At 45.4% G+C, this 21,151-nt stretch overlaps 1 protein-coding gene across 1 annotated transcript in view; it reads right to left on the reverse strand.

The window, feature by feature from the left end:
- Positions 1-21,151, reverse strand: part of CHRNA4 (cholinergic receptor nicotinic alpha 4 subunit) — a 93,668-nt gene that overhangs the window by 40,160 nt on the left and 32,357 nt on the right. The window contains exons 2-4 of the mRNA XM_075350434.1: positions 20,057-20,208; positions 4,890-4,934; positions 4,546-4,655 (exon numbers count right to left, since the gene is read on the reverse strand). Coding sequence (XP_075206549.1) covers positions 4,546-4,655; positions 4,890-4,934; positions 20,057-20,208 — 307 coding nt within the window. The remainder of the gene's footprint in view (positions 1-4,545; positions 4,656-4,889; positions 4,935-20,056; positions 20,209-21,151) is intronic.

Raw genomic sequence — 21,151 nt, forward strand, 5'->3', positions numbered from 1 at the left:
GATTTAACTCGGAATCAGTACAGGTTAAGTAATTTAATGTATATGTGCCGCCCCCGTGCCGGCAGCCTGCGTCTGCTCGGGTCCGGGCCTTCCGGTGGGTGGCTCAAGAGACTCCGAATGAATAGGGTTTGGGGGTGGTGGACGAAGGCCGTATATGTACGGGCTGGGCCGTACTAGGTTTGTGACGCCACCCACGGAATGTGGTGAGTTTGGACACCACCGCTGCAGTTACGGGGCACCCAGGGGGAGATGTTGTGCAGCAAGTTGTTAACCCCTCCGTGGGCAGGGATGGTGGCCCCGGGACCCGTTGGGATTTGTTGGTGCAGGGAGATGGGCGACCGCAGGGTGCTGGTGTACTCACTAGTGAAGGAAACACACAAATCTCTGGTAAAGCAAGGTGATGGTGGTCGGTGCCCGCAGCCGGCTGCGTTCTGGTCCCCCACCCGGCTGGTGGTCTCTGTCTTTCTCCTGCACTTTTGTGTAATGGTGGACTGCCTGTGCTTGCAACTTCAGGAGTCCGCTCCCGGCTGGATGTGGCCTAAGGAGCCCTTGCCCGCAGAGGCTGGACCGTGGGATCTCTTAGCCCTGGCGGTAGCCTTTTATCCCCCTCGGTGGGCTGTTGCCTTCAATCGGGACTTTGGGTGGGACAGGACCTCTAGTCCTGGCCTCAATCGGTTAATTAGCTTGTTCCAGTCATTTCTGGTCCTGGCTTCAGGGTCCGAGTACCCCCCTGTGTGCACCGGTTTCCGAGTCGGTTCCCCGGGTTGGTACCAGCGGGCCACTACCCTGTCTCGGTCCACCTCGGTTCCACTGAGCCATCTTCCCGGCTCCTGCAGACGGAGACCGCCATCTGCCTCATAGCCAAAGGCACCAGGGCTCCTAGCCTGGTACCTGTCAGTTTACTTCAGGCCTGACACACAGGCCTGACCTCCACTCTCCTTGAACTCTAAAACTGAACTGTCTGTAGACTCTGTTTTCCCGCCCTGGGCTGTCTAGACTCCTCGGTGGGCGTCTTCCAACTGCCTGGTTCCGCCCCCTGGTGTGTCCATCTAGCCCTGAGGGGGTTGACTAGGGTTTTAAGGTTGATTGATGTCACCTGTGAGGGAACGGTGTAGTGCAGGGGCCTATCTGTGACTACCTGGCCCGGCCAGGGCGTCACATGTATACATAGTACAGAATAGTGAGTACAGCTCTGGAGTAATTAAAAATCAGTGCAGAATAGGTATTTAATTGTGGTTATTCAGTGATTCCAACAGCAGTATATTGAGTGTAAGTTGGGTTTATATTACAGGATGTAACTCAGAAAGAATTCAACATAAGTAATGGTATACAAGCAGATTAGTGAGTGCAGCTCTGAAGTATAATACAAGATGTGACTCAGGATCAGTACAGGATAAGTAATGTGCTGTATGTACACAGTGACTCCACCAGCAGAATAGTGAGTGCAGCTCTGGACTATAATACAGGATGTAACTCAGGATCAGTAATGTAATGTATGTAGTATGGAGTATAATACAGTATGTAACTCAGGATCAGTACAGGGTAAGTAATGTAATGTATGTACACAGTGACTCCTCCAACAGAATAGTGAGTGCAGCTCTGGAGTATAATACAGAATGTAACTCAGGAACAGTACAGGATAAGTAATGTAATGTATGTACACAGTGACTGCACCAGCAGAATAGTGAGTGCAGCTCTGGAGTATAATACAGAATGTAACTCAGGAACAGTACAGGATAAGTAATGTAATATATGTACACAGTGACTCCATCAGCAGAATAGTGAGTGCAGCTCTGAATGATAAAGTACATAACTCAGGATAGGTACAGGTTAGATAATGAAATATATGTAGCTGTGCTAACAAATTCACTTTAATTTTTCGGAAATATATGACAATGTTCTATTTTCGGAACATCTCCAGATAATCCAGTTTATCCTCGGTGCACGGGAATATCTGCACTGTATGGCAATGGGTGAAAAGGGATAAGAGATTATTTTAATAAAGCAGAATCCCGGCTTGAGCTTTTCACATAGCGTCCAGTGCAAATATTAGAAGGGTTCCTTTAGAGGACCTTTCCGCAGTGTCTTTCCCTCCACACAGTACACAGCACACATGCTAACGTCTTACTCCTTCCTATTCCCCTGCAGGGATCTTGTACTTTTTGCAAAATTCACAAGATTTCTCATGCAGTAAATGACATTCAGATAACGCATTTTGTAAATGAAATGTCAGACAGATGAAATAAATGACATGAAACGCACCAGCGCTGCTCTGTAGAGAGATATTTCCTCATATCGGACATTTCAATTTAACAAATTTTGGAATGTTGACATCACAATTTCCATTTCCATGTCAGACCTGCTGATTATACAGAGATAAGCGGCGCTACATAAAAGCTGTTCATCACTATGTCGCAGATTACTATGTAGGAAATTCCTTCTCCAGTATCAACCACGGGCTGAGTGACAAGTACTTCTCCTTCATCCTCTGTAAGTGTTACAGTGGGTATTACCTTAGCTGCTTCAGGCCTTATGATACACATCTGAGCTGCTGCAGAACCTCTTAGTATACACAAGCTACTGCACAACCTTATGCGGACGTCACACGAGATGATCTATCGTGCGATATGTCGTGGGGGTCACGGTTTTCGTGACGCACATCCAGCATTGTTCACGACGTCGTCTCGTGTGACACCTAAGAGCGACTCTTAATCGGTTGTAAATCGTGTATTGTGTACTCGTCGCTCATTTTTAAAAAAATCATTTATTCTTCTTTGCGCCGATTGTTCGTCGTACCTGGGGTAGCACACATCGCTCCGTGTGACACCCCGGGAATGATGAACACAGCTTACCTGCGTCCCGCGGCTCCCGCCGGCTATGCGGAAGGAAGGAGGTGGGCGGGATGTTTACGTCCCGCTCATCTCCGCCCCTCCGCTTCTATTGGCCGGCCGCTGTGTGACGTTGCTATGACGCTGAACGTCCCACCCCCTACAGGAAGTGGATGTTCGCCGCCCACAGCGACGTCACTCAGCAGGTAAGTACGTGTGATGGCGGTTTAACGACTTTGTGCGCCACGAGCAACTAATTGCCCGTGACACACAAACAATGGAGGCGGGTACGATCGCTTGTGCGATCGCACGATAGATCGTATCATGTGACGCCCGCATTATAATTCACACTTAACCTGTTGCAGAACCTCATGTGTGATGTGACTGAGTAACAAGGTCACAGAGCTAGTGAGTATATAGGAAAATGTATTTTAGAAAGGTTTTGTTCTATACCTAATTGAAGCGATGAGTTTGCCCAGCGTCCCTTAAAGAGTCATGCCTATCTCAGCTTTTAATAGCTTTTAATGGCTGAAGTGGAAGTATCAGTATCCAAACACTGGCTACAGAGGTGCCATAACGTTTCAGTAACTTCCAGTTGAGATGGGAATGACCCTTTATGCGTAATGTGAGTTATTTGTGACATGGTTGGGTCAGAGGGCAGCGCAGGGTCACCACCATTTGTATGCACCTCCACATATCTGTAGATTCGAAAGAGTTTAAAAAGTCAAAAGTTTCCCACCAGTTGAGGTGAGACTGACACAGGCGAAGCTGAAGTTGTGCTGAAGAGAAAAGCTGCAGGTGTCCTAGTTAGATAGCAAGTGGGGATGAGTAGGCACTGGCCATTAAGTTGCAAAACCTTAGGAATTTCCCACAGTAGAGCATAAAGAAAATCAAGTGTTGTTTGACCCAAGTAGAGTAGACCAGCACAAACCAGGCAACGAAAAGCAGCCCCAGAGGGTCAGGAGAAGCTAGGCAAGAGAAGTCTGTAACCTGATATCAGAGTATGAAGAGGAGTTTCAGGCCAGAGATGGAGAGGAGACAGGCACCTGACTGTGACGAGTAAACTGAGAAGGGTATCCCACAAGATTGTGCAAAGTGCCAGACAAGCTGCTTTAGTAAACTGCTGGAAAGGAGAAGTGACAATGAGTGAACATGTCTGGGCACTGCTGAGATAGCGATACTGCAACTCTTGTAGAGTGAAGGAGTTGCTGCTGATGAGAGTGCCAGCAAGAGGCAATTACCAACCTCTGTTCACGTAATCTTTGTGATAAAGATGTAGTGGCACTCACCATCTGGAGTAAAATATCAGTCCTTATTGAATTTCTTTAAAGGATATAGGTACGTTAGGGAGCTTGCACAGTGCAGCCAGACGATGGCTGTTTCATGTGTGAACAAGCGTCTATGGGTCAATAATCTTGTTGCCTCTTGTGAGATGGTAAATCCATCAAGCATGTTGTCTCTGTCTTGTCTTCTTGAACTGTTTCTTGTGTCTGTCTGCGTTCTTCCACTATCCCTGAGTGTGAAACCACTCTACCATTAATATCCACTACATCATTTTAAAATCAAAGAGGCATACCACCCTTTTCCTCATTTATAAGGGGATTCTGGCCTCTTAACACAAATCAGCCTCCTTACATACAAAAGTTGTACCCTCCTGGCCATGTGTTAGTAATGAAATGAGATTCCTATGTAATGCAGATTATGAAGGCTTCCTCACTTGTTATACAGGACGATGTCTGGCCTCCAGATCAGCTCTGAAGGAATCCTGATTGATGTGACATTCTCATATTCCAGGGGGTCCCAGCGGAGCTTGTAGTCATGCCATTCCTGCAGGAGGGGACACAGATAACACAGTGGTAAATCACCAGCTAACATTTCAATGGAAGCCAGCTAGTAAGGGTGGAATATAACCAAGTCCTAGATAATCAGTCCATGCGACCCATGTCATTAAATTATATGCAAGTCATCCATATGTAAAAGTAACTACTAAACAATGCTGAGTCCCCTCTAAGGTCAAATGAGTCTCATACACATCATGTGAAGGCACCTGAGGAAACTCACCTGTTTGACCCAGACATTGGTCGTCATCATCTGGTTCTTTTCATCCTGCAAAGAACACGGAAGGGTCAGTGACATATTAATAGGGATCATGACAATGACAAGCTGGACAGAGATCAAACCCCAGGGCTGAAGTGGCCTGGCTCTATATGTATCATATGTTATGGGCTACAGGGCAGACAATGTAGCACTGAGCTCCTGGCCACTGACCCATCTCCAGAACATGGTGCCACTTATCTGTCTGGGCATGGTTGCTCTTGGCTGTCGGCTTGTTTTTCATTTCTGCCTCATTTCACTCTCAGAGCTATGAATTACAAATGTGTTCACTGTTGTAGCTGTGTGAGGTTTTATGTTATCTTTTTAGTTTCTGGTGTTTTTTCTTTTTAGGCTTCTTGTTGCTGGTCTTCTCTGGATCAGCGTCTCCAGGATGAAGATGATGGTACTCACAGTGCACTATACAGTATGTACCACACTTGGCTCCCATCTCTGTACATTTGCAGCAGTAGAGTTTTCTGGTGGGATTTAATGAGGACGAGGGTCCCTGGGTCTTCCGAGAAACTCATTCTGAGGACCTACCATTGTATCTGGTTTCCTCATCCAATGCCTTCTGTCTCTAATATATCACATTGTGCTCCCCACTGGGGACAGCAAAACAGACGTATAAGCAATTGGGCTCCAGTGCCAAATCTAATGGTATGCTATGTGGCAGGGGTTACAGCGGTAGCAATCTGTGTACAGGGCTATGGAATATGGTGGCACAGTAATAATTTCCCTTAGAGGTGACATCAGCTCCTTTGAACACATATACAGCGTGTCCACCCATATCCTGTCCACCGCCATTAACTTGAGAACGGCGGCAGCTATAGGCATAGAAGTGGTGTCTAGGTCTAGTAAAGTAGCCATGCGCTACGCAATGAAACCACCTATAGCGCCACCTGGTTGAAAACAGCGGAGTTAGCATTTTTATCTCGAAATCAGAACGACATAGAGAAAAAAAGTGAATTACAAAGTTGTAGGGCATCATCAATTCAATACGAATCGACAGCTTGCATACAGAAATGCTATGATATGAAACCCATGATCCCCCCAAAACATTGAATGCTGGTCACGCATATGGCGCTCATTTAACTTTGATGCTCAAAGTGGCCACCGACAGCTGCAATGCACATCTGGACTCTGGACAGCATACTGTATCTTGCTGCACGTTGTGCAATATGGTAGGTGACACGTTTGCACAAGCATCTGTGATACATCGTCGTAGCTCCTGCAATGTTGGTGGAGGGGTTGCATACACCTGCTGTTTGATGTGACCTCACAGAAAGAAGTCCAATAGGGTCAGGTCAGATGAGTGTGGAGGCCACTCCATGCAGCCACCATACCCAATGACTTATAGGAAGGTCTCCATGAGGTATCGCTTCACGTCCGCAGCCTTGTAGGTTTTACACGTTCTAATCATAGAAAAAACAAAAAGCCAGCACTAAATGTGCACTTCAGCACTAAAAATTCCAAACTGTACTTATAAAAATTTTGAGATTTTTGGCAAAAAATTGCAATTTCTTGAGCTACCCCGTCACGTCACGGCAAATCTCATTTGGGGCAGTCCTACACTAAAATATTTTTATAAAATGTTCCATACGGCCTCACATATGAATAGTAGAACTGCTTTTAGCAGCACTCACCTGGTCTATTTCAGGCCGTATGGCACATTTTATAAAAATATTTTAGTGTAGGACTGCCCCAAATGAGATTTGCCGTGACGTGGCGGGGTAGCTCAATAAATTGCAATTTTTTTGCCAAAAATCTCAAAATTTTTATAATAAGTACAGTTTGGAATTTTTCGTGCTGAAGTGCACATTTAGTGCTGGCTTTTTGTTTTTTCTTCATTGAATTGGTCGGTGGCTGACCCCCACCTTGCTATGCACCCCAATTTGGGATGTATTCCACCTGTCTAGATTTTGGCGGTTGGTGACTGTTCACATTCAGTCATCAGGCCCTGTCCACAGGCTATTTACTTCATGCAGCATTTGCTTGGACCTGTCCCGCCCACAGCCATGACTCAGTCATGGGTACGGGATTGAAATAGACCAGGTGAGTGCTGCTAAGAGCAGTTCTACTATTCATATGTGAGGCCGTATGGCACATTTTATAAAAATATTTTAGTGTAGGACTGCCCCAAATGAGATTTGCCGTGACGTGGCGGGAAGCTCAAGAAATTGCAATTTTTTGCCAAAAATCTCAAAATTTTTATAATAAGTACAGTTTGGAATTTTTAGTGCTGAAGTGCACATTTAGTGCTGGCTTTTTGTTTTTTCTTCACGTTCTCATCATAGCATTTCTGTATGCAAGGTGTCGATTCGTATTGAATTGATGATGCCCTACAACTTTGTAATTCACTTTTTTTCTCTATCTCATTCTGTTTTCGAGATAAAAATGCTAACTCTGTTGTTTTCATTGCATAGCACATGGCTACTTTACTATACCTAGATACCTAGACACCACTTCTATGCCTGTAGCTGCCGCCGATCTCAAGTTAATGGCGGTGGACAGGATATGGGTGGACATACTGTATACAACCCTCCAGTGCTGAGATTCTCTGCAGCCCGTTTAACCTTTCTGTGTCGCCCATCTTATTGCTCTCTATGATATTCTAACAATTGTCCGTTCTAGACTTAATTGTCTTTTCTGATGCATTGCAGAAAGAAGTTTGTAGCATGCAGTAATCTCCCGCCTGCATACTGTGTAGGTTCATATGATGAATAAAGAGAGCAGTCACCCTCGGTGCGCCTTCATCTATTTGTTACATAACTGGACAAGAGTAGTACAGATGCCATGTTCTGGTACGGGCAGGGTGTCTGGTCACATTTTACATGTTATTGGGTGCACCTCGAGACCTTAAATACAGTACTTCATGTGATTTTAAAGAATACGAAAACCAATTTTATTATTTTTTATTATACTAGCTGTAGTACCCAGCGTTGCACGGGATAGTAACAAAGTCTCTCTCTCTCCCACGCTCCCTCTCTCCGACTCCCCCTCTCTCCACTATCCCTCTCTACCACCCTCTCTCTCTGTCTGTCTCCTACTCTCCCTCGCACCCACTCTCCCTCGCTCCCATTCTCCCACTCTCCTCCCCCACTCTCCTTCTCTCCCACTCTCCTTCTCTCCCACTCTCCCTCTCTCCCACTCTCCCTCTCTCCCACTCTCTCTCTCTCTCTGTCTCCTACTCTCCCTCGCACCCACTCTCCCTCGCTCCCATTCTCCCACTCTCCTCCCCCACTCTCCTTCTCCCCCACTCTCCTTCTCTCCCACTCTCCTTCTCTCCCACTCTCCTTCTCTCCCACTCTCCTTCTCTCCCACTCTGCCTCTCCCCCTTTCTCCCACTCTCCCTCTCTCCCACTCTCTCTTTCTCCCACTCTCCCTCTCACCACCAAAATCATATTAACTGATACATAAGCTGTCTTAAGGCCACGTTACACGCAACGACGTATCTAACGATATATCGCCGGGGTCACAGATTCCGTGACGCACATCCGGCATCGTTAGCGACGTCATTGCGTGTGACAGCAAGGAACGACCGTTAACGATGGAAAATACTCACCTTATCGTCCATCGTTGACAAAAAAATCATTGCTTGTTGACCTCGCAGGTTGTTCGTCGTTCCCGAGGCAGCACACATCGCTCTGTGTGACACCTCGGGAGTGACGAAGTACAGCTTACCTGCAGCCGCCGGCAATGAGGAAGGAAGGAAGGAGGTGGGCGGCATGTTACGTCCCGCTCATCTCCGCCCCTCCGCTTCTATTAGGTTAAAATAAATTTTGCAATTGGGTTTCATTAAAACTTTTGCACTGTTTGCCTTCTGTAGTCTCCTTGTTGCACTGTCTATTGCTAACAGCAGAAGAGTTAACTAAGAATGTATCAGTGAGCTGTGAGAGTGAGTTTGTAACTCATTTATATGTGTTTTACTGAGCACCTCTCAGTTGATTTGTGATTTATCTCCTTTAATGTAGTTAGTAAATCAGGTGAGAGAAGAGGAGATAAAAGACAGAAAAGAGTTACAAACTCTTAGGGCTCGTGCGCACGTACATGCTGAATATTCTGCAGCGATTTGACAGCACATGTGCACCTCAAATCGTTGCAGAAACACTGCATAATGGATGCATGGTTAGAAAAAATTCCAGCAAACAAGTCCATGGAAAAATCTTCATTAAAAATTCATTTTTTATTTGTCAATACTTATAAAACAGTCCATGTTATCACAACTGCCCCACTAGAGGACGCGTTTCGAACGAACGAAACGTCGTTCGAAACGCGTCCTCTAGTGGGGCAGTTGTGATAACATGGACTGTTTTATAAGTATTGACAAATAAAAAATGAATTTTTAATGAAGATTTTTCCATGGACTTGTTTGCTGGAATTTTTTCTAACCATGAAATGAGTTCTGCTACCTTCCTTTCCGTGCACGGTCCTGGATAAGCGGTCTCCGGCAAGAAGCAGGTGAGCTGGACAAAGTAATTTTGTTTATGCATAATGGATGCAGTATTTTTGTTAAAAGCCGATTTCATGCGCTCGGGATGCTGCCCCCACCATAGACAGAGCGGGAGCTGCATCCAGAACGCACGGAATAATTATGAACGCACAGATTTGGGTCAAAATTTTAGCACCCAAATCGCTGTGTTCATAAAAGCAACGTGCGCACGTCTCATGCACAATCTTCATAGATTGTACAGGGGACGCAGGACGCATGCATTTACACTGCAGTGCTATACGCAGCGTAAATGCATGCAATTATGCAACGTGCGCATGAGCCCTAAGGCTATCTGGCATAAGGATTTGCATGCAGTTTTGTAACAAAACTGCACTCAAAAATGCAATAAAAACTCACTGTGTGCACACACCCTTAGTCAGAAGGAGCTCACTGACAGATTCTTGCTTAATCTCATTAATCTCAAATTGTAAAAGTCAAACTGTGCAAAATATTTAGTGAAGCCCAAGGACAAAAAATATTTTTAGCCCAAAATATATGCATTTAAATAGAAAAACAATACTCCCATATCCTGTAAAATGGGGGCTCAGATGTTTCATTCATTAGTCAAAATGATGATTTGGGGAAAATCTGAGATATCCATGTATTACAAGGAAAGCCAAGTGATTTGAAGGGGAACTGTGTAATACTTCATTCTCCCTGTGGGGGCACTGCAGGGAAAATGCACAGCTAAGATGATAAGTTGGTTACTACCGGTAGGAGTCCAGCTGTGGGACACTTTGTATTCAGCCTATAGAATGACTCTTCTAACACATAGATATGGTCCAAAGTGGAGGACCCCTTTAATTTTCAATGCTTGCCTTTTAATGATTATGATACTCAGTTGGCAGGGCACGCTGGCATCGGTGGCTCCAATCCTGATGGCCACAGCTCGATCCTTTATACATCTGTTCTATGTTGTGGACTTTATCTCATTTCTTCACATATCCACCCCCACATAGAATAATTTAGAAGGTGCCAGCTAATTTCTGCGAAGCATTTTCCATGGCCGCCCTAGACTGAGGGTTTTCTCTGCTCGTGCCATAGCACCACCTGCTACATAAACACTTGGTGCAGGGAGCGGCTGCTCTGCCAGTAGTGCTCGCTGTGTACAGTAACGCTGGGTCTGTTCTGTACGTGCCAACGAAGACCGGAGATAATTGATTATCCGGATGAGGGATGTAATGGGTAAACACACATAGAGCTGGAGGCGGCCTTAATACCATTAGTGACACATCTCAAGCACTATCAGTTATTGAGGCGGCGTCACACCATTAAGCGCTGTCATTGTTATTTACAAGAATGAGAACTTGGAGGGGGCTATGGCTGTCTTAATAACAGAACTTCGGGATTTAAGTCTTTTTTTCCCTTTCAATATGCTATGGTCATCCATCTTTCCTAAGGTCCTGAAGGGATTATATCAACGTATGCAACATTGGGGCATGACTCATACCCCAATGCCACGTAGGTTTATATAACTTTTCAAAATTGTTTTTTAGGAAGGCAGAAAGGTTCACCCAGGTAGAAAGGTAGAAACCCATGTGGTCCCTTTTTACAATTTCTGGGCTCAATCACTCAGCAATCCTAAACTCCTGAATGGCACAGCTCCTTAGTGGAAGGGAATAGTATAGAATGGAATGGCAAACTCTCTTCCATACAAAGGAATGGGAGTGAGCTTGTATACCATTATGGCCACTACACAATGCATGCAGCTGTGCCATGTCCGGTGTGCCACAGCACCTGCGATTAGCTGATTGGTTAGAGTGGCAAGAGTGGGGTCTCCATTAAAACCTGTGGCACACACCCAGCAGAGCATAGCACAGTGAGAATGTAGTCCTGACCATCTAGACCACCCATAATCAAGATTTACAAGGGACATTTTAAATAGTCCACTTTAAAGAGCCAAGCATAAATTCCAGTAGGCCAAAAGACTCAGCCTTTGACACCGTGCGGAGCTGCCGCCCGACCACCGTGCGGAGCTGCCGCCCGACCACCGTGCGGAGCTGCCGCCCGACCACCGTGCAGAGCTGCCGCCTGACCTACACCCCACCTATTGTCTCCTCTCCATAATCCTATAGAATGTAAGCCCGCAAGGGTAGGGCCCTCTTCCCTCTGTACTAGTCTGTCTACTGTAACTTGTATACGTATTTTGTATGTAACCCCCTTCTCATGTACAGCACCATGGAATTAATGGTGCTCTATAAATAAATAATAATAATAATAATAATTATGACCAGGTATATTCCATTGGTAGAAGATCTGTCCAGCAGATGTAGATAAACCATGTCCAGAAACTGCTGTGGGCTGCGGCTCACTATGTTGGGGGCCTCTGTGCTTGGGGCTGCTGGGCTGCGGGTGGTGAGGTGAGGCAGGGGCCATCCTTAGATCGGCGGTGCATGCGCAAATTGAGCTATAGGCTTAATGACAAGACGATATCTCATCTGCTCATGCTCCTGCTCTGGGCTCCATTTTCCTTATGTCCGCTGCTGGGCTGGAGGAGGCGCGTGCGCAGATGAGATCTTGAGCCGAATCCGGGCCATTATTTTATGCCCGCACTGTTGACCCAAGGATGGCCCGTGCATCACTGCTCACAGAGAGCACAGGGGCAGCAGCCGTCCCCAGCACAGCGGCCCCCAGCACAGTGGCCGTAGCAGCGACCCCCAGCACAGCGGCTGCAGCAGCGGCCCCCAGCACAGCGGCCGCATCACAGCAGCAGTAGCAGCAGCCCCTAGCACAGCGGTAGCAGCAGCGGCCCCCAGCACAAGGCCTGCAGCCCACAGCATTGCTCCTGCCTCCTGCTACCCCTCTCCATCACCTCCCGGTAAGCTACATTCGGGTTATAAGACGCACCTCTCATTTTCCTCCCAAATTTTTGGAAGGAAAAGTGCATCTTATCATCCAAAAAATACGGTATATTACATGGCTAGAGGTGAATGACAGGGACATTCCCATTGAAATATATTGTATAAACTGATTCATTGCCATGCGCATGACTTTTTTTTTGTAATATCTTGACTAAGTTTGACATATCTCGCCCGCTGCGTTTTATTGACTTTTACTCTTATCCCCCAGGAGCCGTCTAGGATTCTTAAAAACTGGGTAAGCTCCTGACTAATTAGGAAAAACAAGTGTTTTAATTACTATAAATACATCCTAATTGTGGCTCCAGGGAAAACCCACATCTGTACAAGAGCCCAAATATTTATTTATGCATCAGTCAAAGTCTTGGGACTGAGCAGGGAGAGATTAAAGAGAAAGTTTGCGGAAACATTTCTCCCAGTTGCTGCTGTAGATTCCAGTATGATAAAAAAATGGGGGGAAAATGAATTTTTAAGGTGGAACCAGCAATATTCCAATGTGCAGAATAAGGAGCTCTTCTTCATGAACAATAAGGAAAGTCCTTTAATTCAGAACATGGTTGGCCAGGCAGTAACGACATGAAGCCAACCATAACTCTCCTGGTGGAACGTCATTCTGGAGAGACAAGGTGTAGTCTTTGACTATTAGGCCGGTGTCCCACTTGCGAGTGCCTCGCAAGTATTTCATGCGAGTTTCATGGTGCATTACCCGTCACGGACTCACACTCTGCTCACAGGAGCAGGTAGGCTGCATAGAGATACATGCAACCGACTCGCCACTGTGAGCAGAGTGTGAGTCCGTGATGGGGAATGCAACGCGAAACTCGTGCGAGATACACGCGAGGCAATTGCAAGTGGGACATCGGCCTCTAGTGCGCACGAATTTCATGCATTTATGCTGCGTATTGCTCCGCAGCGTAAATGCATGCAACCTGCGTCTCCTGCACAATCTATGAAGATTGTGCATAATCCATGTGCACGTTGCGTTTGAGAACGCAGCGATTTGGATGCCAAAATTGTGTTCCAAATTGCTGCGTTCTAAAAAGCAACATGTCAATTATTCTGTGCGCTTTGGATGCAGCTCCCACTCTGTCTATGGGAAAGGCAACATTCAGAGCGCATGAAATGTTTCTGCAGTGATTTGACGCGCACATGTGCTGTCAAATCCCTGCAGAAATCTCTGCAGGGACACGACGCAACGTGGGCACATAGCCTAAAGGGGGCTTTACACGCTGCGACATCGCTAATGCGGAGTCGTTGCGGTCACGGAATTTCTGACCCACATCCGGCCGCATTAGCGATGTCGTTGCGTGTGACACCGATCAGCGATTTTGCATCGTTGCAAAAACGCTAATCGGCGACATAGGGGTTTATTCTTAAAAATCGTTACTGCAGCAGTAACGAAGTTGTTCCTCGTTCCTGCGGAAGCACACATCGCTGCGTGTGACGCCGCAGGAACGAGGAAGCTCTCCTTACCTGCCTCCCGGCCTCTATGCGGAAGGAAGGAGGTGGGCGGGATGTTACGTCCCGCTCATCTCCGCCACTCCGCTGCTATTGGGCGGCCGCTCAGTGACGTCACTGTGACGCCGGACGGACCGCCCCCTTAGAAAGGAGGCGGTTCGCCGGTCACAGCGACGTCGCCGGACAGGTAAGTATGTGTGACGACTCTGGGCGATGTTGTGCGGCACGGGCAGCGATTTTCCCATGTCGCGCAACAGATGGGGGCGGGTACCCACACTAGCGATATCGGGACCGATATCGCAGTGTGTAAAGTAGCCTTTAGGCTGTGTCCGCACTTTGCGTCGTCCTAGTTGCAGTTCTAAACGCATATTTTGGCTGAAATTGGTTTTGCCAACGTTGCTTTTGACCACGGAAATGCGATAAATACGCGTGCATTTTTACCGCGTTTTAGCCGTGTTTTTTGCGCTTTTTACATGCTTTTCCATTGCGTAAAGACAGATGTGTTTTTAACATAAAGACACTGCTAAATAAAGTTTAAACAGTCAAAAACTATGAAAAAAGGGAAAAAAAAGAAAACAAATATAATTATTTAAATCATAACAAAAATAGTTATATTTAATATAATTATAGCGGTTTTATACTATTTATCGCTAAAATAACAATAAATTAATATTTTTCATTAATTTAATTGTCGGACTATGTGTGTGTGTGTAAAGGGACATATTATTCCATTATTTTGATGTCAGAAACGCATGTTTTCTGCAGCCAAAAAGCAGGTAAAACGCAGGAATTTGTGGCTTGCTTTTTACAATTTGTCATTGACTTCAATGTTAGCAAAACACAGCCCAAATGGCAAAAACAATTGACATGCTGCTTCTTTGAACGCTGAGTTTTTGCCCAAAATTATGCAAATTAAACGCAGCGTTTTGAACTGCAAAATGCGCACAAGAAATTCCTATTTCCCATAGACTTTGCTGGAAATTCAAAACGCATGCCTTTGGCATGAAAACGCTGCAGTTCAAAACGCTGCGGAAACGCAGGTAAAAACGCAAAGTGCAGACACAGCCTTAGGCCACGTGCACACATTGAGTAGTGAGTTTTTTACCTCAGTATATGTAAGCCCATGTGCACACATTGAGAATTTAGCAAGTTTTTACCTCAGTATTGTAGCCAAAACCAGGAGTGGGTATAAAAATACATGATAACACATAACCCACTCATACATTCACACCTAACAAATAAATAATGACACAATAGAAGAATAGTGTGGACATAAATGGCCGTGTTGCTTTATTAAGAGTTAAATTTCAATAAAACATTCCATTAAAATCCAAAAATATAAATTCACCATAAATTATTAAAAATTCCATATCCATAAATAGCCAAATCCACCCAAATACTTGGGCGAGTCTTCCTCACTAATAAACAGCACGACATAAATGAAACAAATAATAAACATTAAAAACAGGGCGGTGGGGGGGGGGGGGACAAAAGACCTGTTTTGTCAGCTGTGTTTGGCACATAGCTGACCATCGCGTGTGTTTATGATGGAAATTATTATTATTATTATTATTATTATTATAAATTATTATTGATTATCATCCAAAGCATGATGGAACCTCCGCCAAATTTTACTGTGGGTAGCAAGTGCTTTTCTTGGAATGCCGTGTTTTTTTGCCTCCATGCATAACACCTTTTTGTATAATCAAACAACCCTCTCCCTCTCCCTCCCCCTCTCCCTCTCTCTCGCCCTCTCCCTCTCTCTCTCTCTCTCTCCCCCGATCCGTCTGACCCGGATTATAGCCGATCGGCTCAACTCTATCTCTGAGACAACTTTTTGTGTCCTTCCCCTGAACAACTATGTTGAATAATTTTTGTTTTCAGATCATTTGAGACTTGTTTTGAGGAGCCCATGATGCCACTCTTCATAGGAGATTCAAATAGGAGAACAACTTGCAAGTGGCCACCTTAAATACCTTTTCTCACGATTGGATACACCTGCCTATGAAGTTCAAAGCTCAATGAGGTTACAAAACCAATTTAGTGCTTTAGTAAGTTAGTAAAAAGTAGTTAGGAGTGTTCAAATCAAGAAATTGATAAGGGTGCCCATACTTTTGCACCGGTCAAATTTTGTTTAAATGCGGATTGCACATATATGAAACTGAAATAGCTGCTGCAAAAACCAAAATTGTTATAAAGAAAAAGGGTTAACATTAATAGGGGTGCCCAACCTTTTTCATATGACTGTACAAGCCAAAGGCGCTCAGAAAACCACAAGCACCAATCCCAAAACTTAAAATTGGCGCGCAGCAAGCCCATTCGCCATCCCGAGCTTGCTTGCGTTACTAGGCAGAGCAATGTTAACCCTTTAACATACTCACTACCGCTAGATAGCCATAAAAGGGGGTTAGTGTTATCATGCAGTCCCTGTGCTATTCTCTAACAGGGCCTGTTCACAAGTGGTGACCGTGTTTCTATTACACCTATCCTCTGACTGTTCCACTTTTGGTTTTGGCTACAAATACTGAAGTAAAAGACCCAAATACTCAACGTGTGCATGTGGCCTTAGGCCTCAGTCAGATGGCTTTAATGTGGGCCCATTTTAGAATCCAACAATAAGTCATGATTTGCTGATCGGTGGGGGGCCGGGTGCTGGGACCTCCACTGCACAGAAAAAGGCAGTGGACATGTGCAGTCAGTGCTCCATTAACTCCCTATGGAGATGCGATCAATTTTCTGGCAGTTCCATAGGGAATGAATGGAGCGGTGGTTGGGTGTCTGCGTCACATTGTACTGATAATGAAAATTCCCCGTTCTGCCGATCAGTTTGGCTGAGAGCAGTGGGACACGCACCGATCAGCAAGTTATCACATATCCTTTGGATATCTGCTAACTTGTTTTAACTGGACAATCCTTTTAACGCCTAAGTCCTGGTCTAAGGCTGGAGTCACACTTTGGTGTAACTCACATGAGGATCGCATTGCACTGCCTTGATTGGCCACACACTCTCCTGACAGGAGAGGGTCAGGGTCATGTATTTCTATGTAGCTGACACGCTCCACTCCGGAGATCCAGCGGCCGGTCCAGGCATTGCGATGCGATCCTTGCGCGTAGTGTGACTTCAGCCTTATTGCAAGTCTGCTACTCCAAACTAACAGTATTACAAGTTCCTATGATGCTGTTAGTTTGGGTCATAAAACCTACCGTATGGTTTCGGGGTCATGCAACAGTGTAGCCGTATACTGATGCTAAAATGTGCCTGTAATATGGTCGTCCCAATAAAACCTCATCTAGAAAGCATAGTCTGCAATGTAGTTGGATGCCGCAACCTTAAAGTTACTCAGTGACAACTTTCAGATTTATCCTTTAGGGTACGCTCACATGAGCATATGACTTGGACGAGTGCAATGCAAGAAAATCTCATATTGCACTTGGACCAATGTTAGTCAATGAAGGAAAGCAGATGGTCAGCTTTTTTCTCATCCAGATTCTGGATGAGCAAAAAGTCGCAGCATGCTACAATTGTCAGCAAGAGACGTGTCACTTGCACTCATACAAGTCTATGGGTGCGACTGAAACATCGGACTGCGCTTAGATGACATCCGAGTGTAGTACAATATAAGCACAGGCTGACAATGGAGGAGATGGGGAGATTAATCCCTCCTCTCCTCCGCAGCTCCCGCCCTCTGCTCTGCAGCTGTGATCTGATCACAGGATCGGATCACAGTTACATGAAACTCGGCTCACACTGGCAGCACAGCAGGAGCTGAGGGTGATTAGCATATCGCATCTCATTCACTCACATCTGATGCCATAGCATCATGGGAATCCAGCCTAAAGGGCCATTTACACGCTGCGACATCGCTAACAATATATTGTCGGGGTCACGGTGTTTGTGACGCACATCCGGCGCCATTAGCGGCATCGCAGCGTGTGACAAGCAGGAGCGACCTTAAACGATCGCAAAAGAGACAAAAATCGTTGGTATATGAGAGGTCGTTCATTTACCAAAAATCGTTGTCTCGTACGTAGCGATGTTGTTCGTCGTTCCTGTGGCAGCACACATCGCTATGTGTGACACCGCAGGAGCGACGATTATCTCCTTACCTCCGTGCACCAGCAATGAGGAAGGAAGAAGGTGGGCGGGATGTTACGTCCCGCTCATCTCCACCCCTCCTCTGCTATTGGACGGCTGCCGTGTGACGTCTCTGTGATACCGCACGAACAGCCCCCTTATGTCAGGTTTCCGGGTTTTCCAGTTCTCTTTTGACAAAAGCTTGCCCTCGGTTAACATGGAGTTTACTGTTCTGTTGCCCTACTTCCTGTCCAGCTGCTTAAAAGGCCACCTCTAAGCCTAGTCCAGTGCCTGAGTATACTGCTTGCTGTGTGCTCCTGCCTTGCTGCTTCTACTTCCTGATTGCCTTTGGATCCTCCTGAAAGAATACCGACCGACTCTGGACCATACCCGGTTTCTTCAAGCTGTGCCTGGACTCCGTCTGCCGTCTGTGTTCAGCACTTCTGCCCGGTTCCTTCCGGTTTGTAACCACTCTGGACTATCATCCCGTACGGACACTCCTGGACTTTACCACTTGCCCCTTGTGTCCCGGCTGCTGCGCATTTAGGCCTTCCGGGGTGATTGCCGGACAGTCCCTGTATAGGGGTTCGCTCTGGTGGTCTCCCTGGGGGAGTCCGGTGCGTGGCCCCGGGAGTTCCCTTCGCTCCGTTTCGGGAAAGTATCTCGTGTGTTTGTTCTGCTGTGTTTGTTCCGTTCTGTACCTACCGTGGTTACATATTATAAACATCTTGTACCAAGAACTCGTCTCTGGTTGTCATTGCCCTAACGCTATCGAAATCCTCAGAACATACAATAGTATTACACCTTAGAAAGGAGCGGTTCGCTGGCCAGAGTGACGTCGCAGGGAAGGTAAGTCCATGTGACAGGTGTTAGCGATGTTGTGCGCCACGGGCAGCAATTTCCCCGTGATGTACAACCGACGGGGGCGGGTACGCTCGCTAGCGATATCGGTACCGATATTGCAGTGTGTAAAGTACCCTTAATTCCGTCAATCAACAGGATGCAATGGTGTAGACTGCAAATTTTGTGTGTATGTAAAACCATAGTGCCCAGAGGGTTGCTTTAGGGCACGTGCACAGGTAAAGTTTTGGGCAGAAACATTTTTTGCACTACTTCTGAATCTCTTGGACAGGAAAATGTAAAATATACAACATTTTTAATGAGCTTTTTACACCCATTTTTGGTGCAGATTTTTCCCCACTCATTAGTATGAGTGAAATCTGCAGCAAAAACACTGAAAGAATTGACATTCGGCAGGTATAAATCTGCATTAAGTCAAAGATAATCAACGAGTACATATGACTTCAGGATTCTCATTCACTTTGCTCGTATTAGGAAACCCTTGAGGTTTTGTGACAAAACTGTGTAGAAAAAATGTGAGAAGACCCTACCTATGCACAGGTCGGTATGTGGTCAATCCATTATTGTTAGAAAAGTCTATCATTAATCAACTGATCACAGTGTGTCCTGCTGTACAGATCCTCTATGATTAGCTGAAAGCTGCAAACGGATGTAACAGCAAGTGTTTAATTATGCAACAGTGCCTCCACAGGTGGGATGAAGCATTGCACGGTTCACGTTAAAGTCAAAGGACTGTTTGTATAATTAATTGCCATATTGGGTCCTCCAAAGCAAGAAGACCCAAAAACGACATTCTCCATTATAGATGATTAACAAAATTTTAGAATATGAGAAACAATCAGTAACGTCAGTTCAGGAATGTTGGTGTTTATCAGGGAATATCGAATGGATGGTAAATAGATGAAGGTTTCTAAGCTAATGTTCCTACACTGATGCAAGTGTTGTTCCGAACCTTATTATCCCTTTAGCATACTCACGGGGATAAAAAGAGCACTGAATCCTCCTTCACTGAATAAGGAGAAAACATCTAGTAGGTTTTTCCTGTCTAATATTATTCCCCAGGCGTTGGGAAGATCTAGAGGTGTCTGGGAGTCCCTAATCTCTACAGACTTAACAAGTGACCTGCTGATATAGAAAAATGTTCCACATCTCATTAGACTGTAACATGTCTGAGGCTGCCTTAAAGGGAAGGTTTAGACACAATTGCTTCTTTTAAAAACAGCACCACACTCGCCTATGGGTTATATTCAGCTCCTCAGACCTGAATGAGGCTGAGGAGCAACACAACCTGCAGACAGTTTTAAGAAGAAAGAAGCCATGTTTTTATTTAAAAGTACAACCCCTATGACATCGAAGAGTAAACTCTCCTCTTGTGAAAGAACAGGTCACTTACCACATCAATGAGCTGAGCAATGGAAAGGCCAAACCGTACAAGAACTGCATCAGATATGTTGGCCACCGGACGGGACCACTTGTTGTAGCCCATGAAAAGCTTTTTCAGCAATCTCTCCTCTGCATGGGCTCGGGTTTCGATGTGACATATAGCTAAAAGAAAGAGGAATTAGGTGTTACCCAATAGTGAAACTGGCATTACTTGGCAAGAAAAATGCATACATGGACTCTAATTCTGAAAACCATTCCATCAACTTACCAAAATGATTAAAAAAATTGAGTTTTTCAGATTTTGATTGATGAGCCGGTTAGGCTTTCTTATCATGGAATCCATATTCACTTCACTGCCCAAGTTCTTATCTACATACCTTGGGAGAGCGGGTTATCAACCCTTCTGATGGTCACACATAGCACGTGGGGCATACGCCAGCCAGCACACTAATTCACCATCAATGAGAAGTACTTCTGTATTATTAATTTAACCATTAGACATCATTATCAATCAAATAAACAACCAACCATTGATTTCAGTTTTTTGTGATATGAATAGAGGGGTAGAAGATGAATAATTGAGAATGGGTTGTTTTCCTTCTTGAGAAGACCCTTAAACTGGCCATAGACAAGAGATAGCCATGGCAATTGACAGTTATCTACCCCCCAAAAATGCCCTTTGGTTAGGGCAACAAAGGACTGAAATTTTGAGAGATAACATTTTAGATGTTTCACTTTATATCTGTTGTTTGGAGACATGGGCTACAATATGAATTATATTGTCAATTCCTGTGATTTTGGCAAGTTTAGCTCATTTTGTGAGGCGGAATGAAGGCCATACCCTTTAGATCAAACACGCTAGTTAGATAATGGTGGTGGATGGATTGGTCAGATGTATGGAAGGCGGTATCAATAAAAAAAAAATGATTCTATAAGGCCCCCTTCACACGTCAGTCATTCTGGTACGTATATTACTGTTTTTATACGTACCAGGATCACGGACATACGCAGACCTGTTAAAATCAATGGGTCAGTGCACACAGTGATTTCTCACTGACATATTCCGTGTGGCGTACACGTGTGTCTGTGTGTTCCGCATGGAGAG

This window comes from Anomaloglossus baeobatrachus, chromosome 5, assembly GCF_048569485.1.
Source record: "Anomaloglossus baeobatrachus isolate aAnoBae1 chromosome 5, aAnoBae1.hap1, whole genome shotgun sequence".
Classification (NCBI taxonomy): Eukaryota; Metazoa; Chordata; class Amphibia; order Anura; family Aromobatidae; genus Anomaloglossus; species Anomaloglossus baeobatrachus.